The 13,604-nt window shown below is 37.2% G+C and overlaps 1 protein-coding gene across 1 annotated transcript; it reads right to left on the reverse strand.

Annotated features, from left to right (window-relative positions):
• Window positions 1–1,789: 1,789 nt before the first annotated feature.
• MS3_00010819 (uncharacterized protein) lies at window positions 1,790–10,580 on the reverse strand. Its single transcript, XM_012945866.2, has 4 exons — window positions 10,454–10,580; window positions 6,251–6,558; window positions 2,884–3,093; window positions 1,790–2,004 (listed from the first exon to the last, which is right to left on the reverse strand). Exons 2-4 carry the CDS (start codon window positions 6,548–6,550, stop codon window positions 1,864–1,866), a joined length of 651 nt encoding a protein of 216 aa, XP_012801320.1. The 5' UTR covers window positions 6,551–6,558; window positions 10,454–10,580; the 3' UTR covers window positions 1,790–1,863.
• Window positions 10,581–13,604: the final 3,024 nt, after the last annotated feature.

A 13,604-nucleotide genomic window follows, 5' to 3' on the forward strand; every position in this document is an offset into this window, starting at 1 on the left:
TCAATAGCCATTTTAATATCGCCGATTTCGGTACTTTGATTTGCTTTACACCTGTTTTGGTTTTTCATCAACAGCACTATTGCGAATTCGCAGAAGTATCTGGAGTGGAACAAACCCTATCTTCTCTGAAGTAGTGCTCATTGCAAATGCAACATCGTCGCGATGACTAATAAAAGCCAACTCGTGTTAGTCAAGTGTTTAATTCATTTTAGTGATCTCTAGAAGCAAACAGATGTAGTTTCACTTAACGGCAAATTCAAGTACCATTCAAGCAGATTGTGATGACCTGTTTGAATAGACTTTTTATCACGTTCTTTTGAAAGTAACGAATTGGATGCATAACCTGAGGGTTTTGAGTTTATTGCTATCAGGGTTATGTGTACGGACTGCTGAGTAGTTCTGAGGTAGCTAACAGCAGTCCTTGATTCTTAGCTTCTCAGAATGGCGTAAGCCCGTTATCAAAAACGATAATCTTCTCATAAGTTTCATAACCACTGATTCCGATCATTTCAGAAAGTTTAGGTGGTATATTTTTATAACTCCGCCCAGGTAATTGACGTACAGTAATCAATGAATGTCCACATTTCGACCGACTGGTCCTTTCTCTCATGTGAGAATATAACTCATCTGACTTCATATATTCGTTATCAGGTGAAAAGGTATGTCCCTGCCACTGAGACAGACGTTTTTAACTGAGGTTTAATGATACTTCTTGTTTATCCAAACCGAATTAGGTGATGCTCGGCTTGTCAGGTCCTTTAACTGTAAACAGACCATCACTATTGTCCAACCGCCTAACTGATAGCTAAGTGACTCCAGCAAAGATTGGTGATTATTTGATTAAACTGATAGTCAAATGTTTGCTGAATCTTGCAAGGGACGACTGTAACTACTAATGATAAATGTGAATGCCGTTCTAAATGGAATAGTGTTGTTAGGAACTAGAAAACGAAGAATATGAAGCATTAGAAGGAACATTTCAAGTAAGAACACAACTAACGAAGATTCTGGCCATTTAAAGATGGATATAAAATGTAATACAAGACTGCAACATGTGATCCACTAGATTCTATTATGGCCCTTGTGTGATAAACTTTTAGTTGACAGAGCTATACAGTTTCTAGAACAGTTTTTTTAGGTAACTAATGAATAAAAGTGAACTTTATGCATTACCCAAAGTGTCACGATAACATGAAAAATGACGAGTACATATCGTTTATCAACTCAAGAGTATGGTTAAAATCTATGTATTACTCCTAGTAATCTCAACTCGGTTCAGAAACAACACAATACATACTCATTCGTTAAAGATTTTCTCAATATTACGATTTGAAAGCCACTTAATAAACATGTTGACCAGTTCAATTTCCATGTCGGATTCGTGAAAAACCTAAATTTATATGCGGATATCTAAGTATTTTACCCACTGCTAACTAGGCAGTGTCATACTATCATGAAACTCTACGATGATATGATGAAAACATACGAATAAATACATTTAAGGATAGTTGATCAAACAGAGTGACGGCATAGTTTTGAAAATTAGAATTCATGACACGGAATAACCAAACTGAGTACAATAGATATGGACCATCAGTCTTGTTAAAAGTCCAGAAGACTATCGATCATTACCTCGTTTACTATCAATGGCCAAACCTCTAAGAAAAGGAAACGGGTATCAACCAATAGTAGAAGGATATCACGCTCTACATATTGGAGCACTAAACTTTTAGGTAGATATTATTTTAAAATAATTAGCTAATTGATGTGATAAAATAAGTTGAAGACATTTTGTGATTTGTTAAACAAAGGGATGGTTGAATAAATATACGGAAAGTAATTACAAAGTCATATTAGTAATAACTACATTTTGTACAAATATACTGAGTGGGGTCCATCAATAATGGATTTGAATGCTTGGATATTAGGCAGTGGATATCTGGCTGTAATGACGATTGAACCATTTTTTAATTCTTTGTTAAGTTTCTGTTCGATAGATCCCATCTGTAAATTTAAATAATTGTAGACACGTAATTGTTTTGCGAATATTTAACGTTTTCAAGATCCGGAATAGTATTATGAATAAGACAACTATCATACACTAACTCATAATAGAAAAATATAAACAATCATTTGACTAAGTGACCGCTCTAATTATACTGAAAATCTCGTATTGTACTAAACAAATAATACTTAACACAGACATTGTCACTAATACAAAACTATAAGTATTTTGAAAAACCCACCAATATGAAATTATTTCTCTACATTTATGTAGTAACGACTTAAGTGCAATGACGAACTCTCTGAAAGCATTGTAGCTTGTACTGAGAGCAGAATGGTTTGTGATGGGGGTAAAACATATCGCTTAAAGAGAATAGTTTGCATAAAATAAAACCTATAATACCAGCTATAGCCCGACGATTCTAGGTTTGGTAGTAACATGGAAATACGTTTATACCTATTTTGCACATAATTAGTGGGTTTTTTGAGTCTTTTATAAACAATGATGTACATATAGATTATTTCATGAAACCGACCACAATATACACATCTGCACTGAATGAGTAAACACCTATTAATAATTCTAAATGTAGTGAGGAAAAAAAGAATAAGTAACAAAATCAAAACCGATTCTTTCTCTTAATTCCACAGCCATTTTTGTATATCTATCTATTATTTATTTAAACACACAAACACTGATACAAGAAGGCACCAAATATATATGCGCCACACAAATCAAACGATTTGTATGATGGCAAGGATACTGCACGGGCGCCAAAGCAGAAGCAGTTTGTGTCAATGATATTCTAAATGGTTTTATTGCCAATAACAATCTACATTGAATGGATTTATCAGCAACACATCATTAAATTTACTCACCATTGAATCTACACCAAACAGTAAAACTGTATCATATACAGAAAGATTAGTTTTCCACATATTTTTACAAGCGAAAGTTACTTTGGGTGTAGTGAGTACTTTATTACTACAAAAGGAGTTGATACGTGAATACCAAACAAGCGGACGATTTAACTCTACACCATGAGCAGAAGTGATTTTCAATGTTGGCCGACTTATTAAATCAATTAACTATAATTTGGGAAAAAACAAAAGAAAAACATAAAAGCAACTAGACAATAAGAGTACAACATTACATGTGAAAAAAGATTAGAAGTGGATAATATAACAACTACGTACAGCGGTATAGTAACTTTGGTCATACATTTTTATACAGTATAGCTACTCATTTGACCATAACTGAAGTTAATTTTGAGAACAGAAACTTATCAATCTGTGCCTTTTGAAATTTTTGTGTTACTAGCTTATTGTAAATTTCAAAGTCATTTTGGTCGCTAGTTAGTTTGAAGAGTAAGATAGTTTTTATCCTGGTTGAGGATGTATTGATCAAATATTTAGCCCCCACTAAAAATGTTAGAACTTCACCATACTTATTGTATACCAACAGTCTTTGTTTCTCGACATCTGGCCTGCTTTCAATCCTCTGGATGGGATTGTCTTTTGAACAATTGTGTGCACGAGGAGTTTATCAACATCCTGAAGACTCTATATACAAACAACTCAGACAGGGTAAGGCCATACGACTATCTCTCTCAACTGTTCCATTCGAGTAGTGTGGTTAAGCAGGTTTGCCTAGTCTTACACTCCCCAACTTTACCATCGATGACGTTCTGGAAACAGCTCTGATGGATGTAGGTAATGGTTGTATGGATCTGTTATCTGGAGAAAGACTTTTCGACCTTGAGTATGTGGATGATATTGTCTTACTGTGCAATCCTCACCTAATCAGTTGACATTGTGAGTAGGTATAGCAAGTGAGCTGCACACTTTAAATGCAAGGCACTTTTAGAAGACTGGAAGGACCATGTGTTTGCACTCACTCCTGGAAGTGAATAGTCAGAAGTCGTTGAGAAGTTCGTGTATCTGAGTAGCTGCATAAGTGCTGGTGATGAAATGAATGATGAGACTAATTTACGTATAGTGAAAGTCAGAGTGGCTTATACCAATCTGGGCCATTTTTGGCGCCTTCGTGATGTTAGTCTGACTGCAAATGACCGGATCTATAATGCGTCGACAAGAGCAGTTTTGCTCCATGCTTGTGAAACCTGGTCTCTCTCAGATGATGTTAAGCACCTCTCTGTGTTTGATCATCGTTTTTTCCGACGGACTGTTGACGTTCAGTGGCAACACCAGATTAGCAATGCAAGGGTTAGGGAACGTATGTTCATGGACAGTGACGATAATTCAACTGGCGTCACCACCTTGAAATACAAACATCGGTGGCTTGGACATGTACTACGAATTTCGTCCCAGAGAGTTCCACATCGTGCATTATTCGTTGATGCTCGGACTGGTTGGGAAAAGCGGAGTTGGTCAGTGCATAACATGGTGTCGTGGTAAGGAAGAGAGTTGTACAAGACTGGCACCTGTCGGTCCTTCGAGACTCTGTTTCGGGTCCAAGAAGTAGTGCACTACAGTGACTTGAAGAGTTGTCAGACATGACTCAGAATAGAAAAAACTTCAACCAAAAGAATGCTTGCTGGTTGTGTTTTTCTTAATCGAACTACCTCTCCCATTAATATCACTGTTTTATCACTCTTATATACTAATTTCTCGTGTTTTTTTATCATACTCTTTTCTCTACCTCTTCACTATCTCACTTTTATTGTGGCGTATATATATTTTGGTGTCCCCTTTGTATCAATCTCTGTGTTTGAGTAATTAAATAAATTCAAAAATATCCAACATAAGGTATATATTCACATAACTTTTTTTAGTTTATCAAGTTTATTCACATTTTTGCTATACTATACTGACGTGTGTTCATAGCCACTTTCAATTAAACTGATTTGTCAGCAATTTCAACCCATTTTAGAACTATGATTTTTGAATATTATAAGTCGTAATCACGTGAAGCGAACCAAACGAAATAAAATGTTGATCTGTTCAAATCTGTATTCGCGCTCTCTTCATGATAAAATGTCAGTCAGTCACGAAGTAGAACCTGTACGTATGTATATTAGTTCAAGATGCCATAACCCTCTAACACGAAGGGATGAAGTTGTTGGGCCAAACCCCAGAATAGTAGAGGTAGTAACAGTATCAGTGACAATGGGAAAAATTACAGATAGAAGATACGATCCAAAAAGAAAATACATATCAGTGAAATATAAACAAAAAGAGTTATGAGGGATTTAGTATCAAGGGATTTGGGGGAAGACAAAGAATGGACGCACATGAGCAATTGCAAACGATTTTGAATTTTTTCATTCAAAGTCTCTAACTCCTGGTTACGATAATAACGCGAACTCCAACCAGGTAGTCTAAACCTATTAACATGACCAAGCCCGATTGCCGGTGACTTCATGAACTAGTGCCATGTTCTGCTTTGTCCGCTTCTAGCTTTTTCTTTCAGCCAACTCCTGCACTAAAAAACATTGCTCGTCGAGGTAGGCGGTGTTTGGGCAGACGAAACATATGTCCCAACCACCTCAGTTCATAAAGATTTGCTATCCATTCAATCGATCTCCCACCTTTATCTAGTGCTCTATTCCGAAAGCACCAAATGCTTACTCAATGGTCCCAAAATACACGAGAAATGCTTCGAATGCATTTTTGATCGAATACCAGTAACCTACGAATATCCCCAATTCTTAATGGCCATGTTTTACATTCCTAAAGTAGAACACAAAAAAACTGCCGCGCAGTAAACTCGTCCTTTGGTTGGAGGACGGATATCTCGCCTACACTATACGTGATGCAAAATGAAGAAATCCAGTTGGGTATTCTGAGTCCATCCCGTAATTTCATCAGACACCAGACTATCAGAACGATAGAACTCCCAAAATAGATTAAGCGGGTCGATGTGTTCAACTACTTTACTCCTTATCACTAATTCGAGCGATGACACTAGCCAATCCGGAAGTAACACTTTACATTTGGGAGTTAATTACGCGTATGAAATTTCAAAAAGCTTGTATTATTATATGGAAGGCTTCTATGTTCAGAGTTCACAAGCTTTTAACTACGACTCACGTAGATAATACTTTTGGCCGGACTAGTACAAAATAAATTTGGATTAGCTGCAGAATTTCAGTTGCAAAAAAATACACAAGAAAAGTAACAACAATATAAGATACCTTAAAACATACTCTTTACCGAGTATCTGTGACAAAACTAGTATATCTGTTTAAATGGGAAATCGGAAACAAAAACAATCCATACTAACCACACGTCCATCACCGCTGCCTAGATCAATTATGGATCCTAATGACTTATCACTTTTTTGACTTTGCGCATACTCTAGAAGCTTGTACGTATTATCTAGCTGAGTCGACGTAGCAGGTAAGAATGGTAAACAAATTCTCCGAAATGCAGGAGAGATGAATGACCAAAAAATGTAGCATGAAGTAACAGTCGTAATCCCACATCCAATTAGTACGGGATCCCAGAGTAGTGGATGTCTATTTGACGTTGATTGGATACTAGAATGTCTGATTATCGACTCCAATGGAGTATCTGTATTCATTTAAGTAACTAAAAACAAAATAAAAAAGAAACGGTGACTGGCGAAACCAAAAAGTTGGTGTGAATTACTTGATAGGGAAGTCTGGGGGAAAACAAAGATGAATAAGTTGAAAATACTGTAAGTTTTCACGAGGTCTAATGGTTTCACACAAAAACCACGTACAATCATTATATCGATATTTGTACAACATGGATCCACTACAACAGATTTAGTCTATTCAGTTAGCGATGTCTGCTAATAACGTCAGTTACTCTGTACACTATTTCACGCGTAATTTGGGTTACAAAATTCAACACCTACATGTGCGCTGACTGTTTTCTCTCTGACTTGAGCGTTATTCCATGCACCACTACCATAGAACTCAACATACGATTCTGGGCATTGCTAGTCAGTAAAGTAAATTTAAATAATGATTACTATATATCACCAGAATCCAAATGCAGTTTCCTAAATCCGAAATATGTTAAATAAACTGTAAACCCCTTATAGTGTGGACATTTTAATGGAATTATACGTAACTACCAAAACTATCAAATCCTCACGTTTTCACAGAGTATACAATTATCTGCAGCTGACTTTTGATAGCAACCGAATAAGAACTTGGAGAAAACAAAAACGAAATTTCGGAGGATCCCAGAATAGTTGGACACACATGCTTTGTCCATGGAAAAAGATGTTAGCACAAAATATTTACCAGATGTACTTCCCGTCAAAATGTCTTTCATATTGGGCTGAATAACGTGTACCGTCTGGTTCAGATGCAAAAGATTCACTTAGAATATAACACTCGAACACGTAGCATTTTGTCTAACGTATAGGTAAACACAAAGGCACATATATATGTGTACTTCCGTAAACGGAAATTTACCGTGGAAAAAAATATGTACAATACACATTTTACTTCCCAGGCTCCCAACTTTGGGGAAAATCGAGTCGATTTTGGGGAAGCCGCTATAATAAATTTTGGGGAAATTTTGGGGAAATGAGAAAAAAAACCCAAAATTTCCCCTGACCTGGGGAAGTTTGGGGAAATTTTGGGTAAGTTTGGGGAAATTTTGGGGAAATCCCCAAAGTTAACTGAAGTTATTGGTAATGCAACTGACTACTGAATTCTTGTAAGTAGTATAAAACAATATACAAAAGCACAAATACACTATGGTGACGTCTGTTAAAGCCTGCGAAGCCGGGTGAAAGGGGAACGGACACGATAGTTATATCATTTTGAGGAAGCTTCCCCAAACCTTTGGGTTTTCCTGGAAAACTGTTTTGACGCAAAAGCTTCTCGAAAGCCTATCGACATCACGGAAGACCTAGGAGTATGCTTACGTACATTTCTTACTGCGACGTTTTATTACTTTTCGTCAATCGCGCATTGCTAATGAAACCTAATGTTAACCGATTTGTCGCGATTATCAAAAGACTGATTTATGAAATATATAAATGTTTATTACAGTTAATAAAATTACAAATGAATCATTTGTACAAAGTTTTTCATTGCGTTGTAACAGCAACACCTTACGTAGACGTAGAAATGTCATTGATAATGTTCTAAAAAATAAATAAATAAATCATTTGTAGTGTATAATAACGTGTCAAGATATGTGAAAGTTTGGTGATGTACCAACAGTATAACAATGTTCTTAATAATGCGAACAAAGAACTTACAGTTACGTCTGATAAAGCCTGCGAAGCCAGCTGAAAGGGAAACATACAAGAGACAAGTTATATTACTTTGAGTATTGATCACAAAGTCATAAGCTGTTACAGTAATTAAAGTACAGTGATTATAGTGATAAATATAATGAAAATTAACATCCTGTGAATTTTGGGGAAAACCCCAAAGTGAACTTCAGTTATTGGGAATACAACTGAATACTTCATTTTATTAAGTGGTATTAAACAATATACAAAACAGTAGGAAGGGGAACGTGTAGGAACAATGTGTGACAAAGTTAACATATGTATTATAACAAACAAATTAAGTAGTTTTAGCTCACCCTTTCTTTGGATCGCCATCCACGTTTATGTACTTTATCTCTTGCGTCATGCAAGAAGGCCTGGCTTGCTGTAGCCATGGCGTGCGTGATCTCCGTTTCCGAACAGGTCGCACTCCGGAAGTGTGAACACAAAGCACCTACAAATATGTTGATACAGTAATGTGGACTTACTTTGAACCGTGGAGTAAAATTTGTATTTACTAATCCCACGATGATGGATAGATTGGGACCTACAACGAAAAGTGACATCACTTCTTAAGTCGTGTTCACCATTGGGGAAAGTCATTCGACCACCCATTCGCGTCCCTAAGACCTGACATTTGTCACAGCCAGCGATACCATTGTGTCCCACAATGTACTTGACGTTGCTGCGAGCTGGAGCGTCACAAATAACAGCAACTAATTTAACTGTTAAATGTAAGTGATACTTATCTACATTAATACCTACTGTCAGCAACTCCTGTAACTCTGTTATAAGTGTTGCTGACATGTCGTTGAAATCAGATGGTTTTACTTCACCACCGTAGATCCCAACTACGAAAACACTACTAACTAGTGGAGCTACTATACGACCTAGGATCGGCCACAGCTGTTGGTTAGAGCTTTTGAACAAACTTAGACCATCGTAGTTTAACTGCAACTGCAATTCGTTGAAACGGATTCGACGAAGCCAATGTCCTGAAATTCTCAAAAGACTGGATTTCAATCCTAAATGGTAATACGTTCCAGAATCTAGGATCTTAGGCTCCACGTTGTTGCATCGACGTAGAACACTTCTGACGGACGTTGGAAGTTCTGGATACCGCGCACGAAAAATGTCCAGTATTTGATCAGCCTTCTTTATGCTTATATAACCACCTTTCATCATTTCAATGACCATTTTGTCTAACTCGTCTTTCACCGAAAGATGAATGGTTGGGGACATTTCTGAAATTACACAACGTATAAAATTTTAATAATTAAACAGATTATACCGTTGATTGTGTTGTCTGAACATTGGACGTGACTACATGAAGCAGTAGCTGTATCTGTGACAATATTAGCCCACTGCTCTGTAGCTACGGTAATACGCGATTCTGTGACGACAACTGGATTGTCTGTCTCTTCGTCACAGCTCGGTAACTGACACTTCTTTATAAACTGTGCTTTCATTTTCCTCAACCTTCTGTAATAGGTTGATCGGGAACAGCTAAACAACCTAGGGTATTTAGTGTCTGCTGCCCGCCTTTTCGCAATCTTATCGAGCTGTCTATTATTATTCTGAAAGAAATAATTCACTTAAGTAAAACTGAACATAGACAGCAACCAAATTTCCCGACCTGCACTGCAAACAACTCACCTCCATAGCTTTCAAATTTTGAAAAAGTGCTTTAAAACCGACAACTCTTTGTCTACTTATTGTTGATGTATTAAAACAAGACCTGGAATTCCAAAGATTATCCCTCATCAAAAGTCTGTATTGAATTAAAATGTAAATTTCTCTATTCAAATTTACTACTGTGAGGCTTATTTATATTATGTCGATGAAATTTTAATGTGAAAAAATGCGCTACGGCAATTTTGGGGATTTCCCCTAAATTTCCCCAAAGTTTGGGGAAAACTATTTCATTTTGGGGATTTCCCCAAAAGTTACCCAAAGATTGGGGAAGGTTTTTCACTTTGGGGATTTCCCCAAAATTTCCCCAAAATTCCCCAAAATTTCCCCAAAGCTGGCAGCTTGGGTTATGTTTGAACACGAGTACTAAAATGTTGTAATACTTTTAAAACTTAAGTCTGTCATTATATAATGAGAAACTTAAGTTCTGTATCCCAAACAACCAAAAAAAGGGGAAATAAAGGCGAACAAAGGGGAAATAAGGGCGATTGCCTTTTTGTTTTGTATATATATACAAAACAAAAAACTTACTGTTATATTACGTCGTTCATATGAAGCATGATATGATGCAAAAGAACATCCACGAACACAAGAATGATGAAAATAGAGGGGAACTTGGTATCAGTTTAGGCGGTGACGAGGTGACCCTGTAATTTATGAAGGACCTTTCGGCGACGCCGAAGTGACCTTGAGAATTATTAACTAGGACGATTAACTAGGACTAAATGAAGGTTACAAAGCAATGTGATGAATTAGAACTATAATTTACAGTTGGTTGTTAGGGCTAGGAACTGGATTTAGGGGTTTCGTCACGAACTGACATCAGCCTTATTGCCAAAACTCTATTTAGTCAAATGGATGAGTGAACGTCGCGTCAAAGTCCAAGACTCGATAAGTACATAGAATGTACCTAAATTTAATAAAGACAGCATGAAGGCAATGACTCATTGACATCGTCCATTGGTGAAGGTTACTGAGCACTTGCTGGTCAGACCGTCGTAAAACGATTGGTGCGTCACTTCGATAATCCGTAAGTTTTCCTAGACGCGACAAAATAAAGACAGCTCTAAATTTGATTTGAATTCAGAGACGCTATGTCTGATTGGCTTCACCCTTAGGGTAGCGAAAACGACACCTTAATAGCGATCCGTATGAATCAATTCCAGCTTTCGCTTGAATACGACAGGAGGTTATGTGGCCTGTGTTTGTCCTGGCAATGATGATCGCTCAGTTGATCCATTTTTCTCATGAAATAGTCTGCAGATGGAGCTTCAATCATGTGTCAAGATAATGAACTTCTTTTGCTAATGATTCGATGGGAAAGTCGATAGTTAGCTGGGCTTGTAAACTTTTTGAAGTGTCCTCGTAAATTCTCGGATTTGGAAGACAAGAAAAATTAAAGCGTTTCAGATGCTTGATTACAGTTTGGAAACTGTGATCAAGCATCCCCTAGATCTTTGATATGAAAATGAGAATGTGTTTAGTTTAGCCAGTCAAATATGATACGGTAGCTTCGCTATTTCGGGAATCAGCTTAGTTGCTGCTCTCTGAATCTTTTCCAAACGTTCACTGTCGTTTTTTAAGCAGGGGCTTACCGTTCATATGCAATTCGCACGAATACTGTATACATAGTCAAAAATATTTGGGCGTCGATATAGCCAAAGGCCCATCATATTGATTATAGGGTTCTAAAATCATTGGCGGCTATTGCACGGCAGTGTGTAGTAGTAGTTAGGTATAAGTTAGCGGTGACTCCTAAGTCATTGTGTGTCTGGACAACAAGTAGACCAATGTTACTCATCGTGTATGTTGTAAGGGCCATTTCGGATGTTTTGTGTGTGAAAATCCCTCGTTGTGTACACTCGTAGATTGTTCCTATTGATTCCTTTAGTTGTACATTTTGTTAGTCTTTTTGATTCCATTTGAATTGAAAATATTTGTATTTTATCATAGTTTTTTTATATTTCTTACGCTTTTACTAAGTTTCCATGTTTCTTCCTGAACTGCATTTATGTTGTTTTACTTTATACTTAGTCTTGGCGGTAGTCATATTGGTTTGTTCCTCCTTTTGATTGTGTTGCTTGTATTGACCGGAATTGTGCATTTTTTTGATTGTTAATTGAAATACTCTTCCAGAATTGGAATTGTTATGAAGAAACCAAATATTATCTTTTGAACGAATCCGTGCGTGGTCCATCCAGACAGGAAAGAATAACATTTATTTGTTGTGATTGACTTGATTAGTTGAACAATTATTGGTTGTATAGCTGGGTGGTCATATTTGTTTAGATCTTTCACTTTACCCATTTACTTTGCTTGGGCTTCGACCAGTTAAGGGCGCTTATCTAACCCACCTAGACATCTATTCTGCAGTCGAAACCTTAGTTTGGATCTTACATATGTATCTGTACCTTGATTATCAAAGGGTACCACAATACACTTGGAAGTGTTTGTTGGTAACTGCCACATTAAAGACCATTCAGATAATCTCTCCAGGTCATTTTGAAGCCCTGAGTTATCACCTTTACTTTTTATCACTCTCCATATCTTAAAATCGTCATCACATAAGAAAACTGATGATGAGAGGATACTAGGCAAGTCATAGAGGAGGAACAACACTGATCCCTAAAAGTGCACCTTGAGGCACTCCACCAAGCACAGTTTCCCATGTAGACAACTTGGAGTTGACCCGTACTCTTTGTTGGCGCCCAATCAGGAAGTTTTTCGTCCACAATAATAAATCGCCTCCAACCCTGACATTCCTTAACTTATATATCAGCCTGTTGTGAGGAACTTTGTCAGTGTAGGCTACATCTATGGGTAACTTTTGGTCTTTAAGAGCTCACCAGCTTTCACAAGTCACGAAAAATTTAGTGAGACAAAAATAGCCTTTTCTAATGCCATGATGCTTTCCCGAAAAAATCCGGTTTTCATCGAGATACGTAAACAGCTCCTTCCGAGTAGTCTTTTCCGAAATTTTAACACCCAAGCTGGTTAGGCTAGCGGATCGATAGTTTTTCAGGTGTATGTTTCGTACCGGTTTGGAGACAGGACTTACTATGGTGTTCTTCCAGTCGCTTGGTAGATGTAGAACAATACATTCGACATGAATAAAAGATATGACATTCAACAGGGACCACGCCTGCAAGGCCGACTCATGCCATCCGATCAACTCGAATTAATTCACTTCATCGTCCCCGCCTTCCTCCTCGTTGGGATTCTATCCGTGTTAAATTTTGAATATCTATTTTCCCAATTGTTTCATGTTCAGCTTTGTGGCCTAATGCCACTACAGTCCTGTCTTGGCAGTATATTCAACGACAGGCGCAATAGATAAACATTGACATAGTTGAGATTTCCGATTAAAATTGAATGAATACATAAAGAAATTTTTCGCTAGTCATTTGAGCATTCGTATTCTTAACAAGTATCATTGGATTTCTGTTGACTTCATCAGGTCGTTGAACTGTATCCAGTGTTCTACACAATGAAAAAACCTTACTATTCTGCGTAACAACCGTACTGTCAGTACACAAACGAATATCTCATGTTGCAGCGACATCCAACTTGTTGATCCATAATGCGATATGAAATTGTTATGAACATTCCAAATACGCATGAGGGACAAAGAGTAGTTTAGCGGTTAATAGACCCCCAAAATCAATATCTCTGTAAGTCTTCG

Source organism: Schistosoma haematobium, chromosome 2 (genome assembly GCF_000699445.3).
Source record: "Schistosoma haematobium chromosome 2, whole genome shotgun sequence".
NCBI classification, from domain to species: domain Eukaryota; kingdom Metazoa; phylum Platyhelminthes; class Trematoda; order Strigeidida; family Schistosomatidae; genus Schistosoma; species Schistosoma haematobium.

What these genes read in the sequence shown, in the direction of transcription:
- MS3_00010819 (XM_012945866.2), bottom strand. Translation starts at nt 6,550, where the DNA reads ATGAATACAGATACTCCATTGGAGTCGATAATCAGACATTCTAGTATC. An exon ending in GCAGCGGTGATGGACGTGTG is followed by an intron (nt 3,094 to 6,250) that starts GTTAGTATGGAT and finishes CCCAAATTATAG; the next exon opens with TTAATTGATTTAATAAGTCG. An exon ending in TGTTTGGTGTAGATTCAATG is followed by an intron (nt 2,005 to 2,883) that starts GTGAGTAAATTT and finishes TTAAATTTACAG; the next exon opens with ATGGGATCTATCGAACAGAA.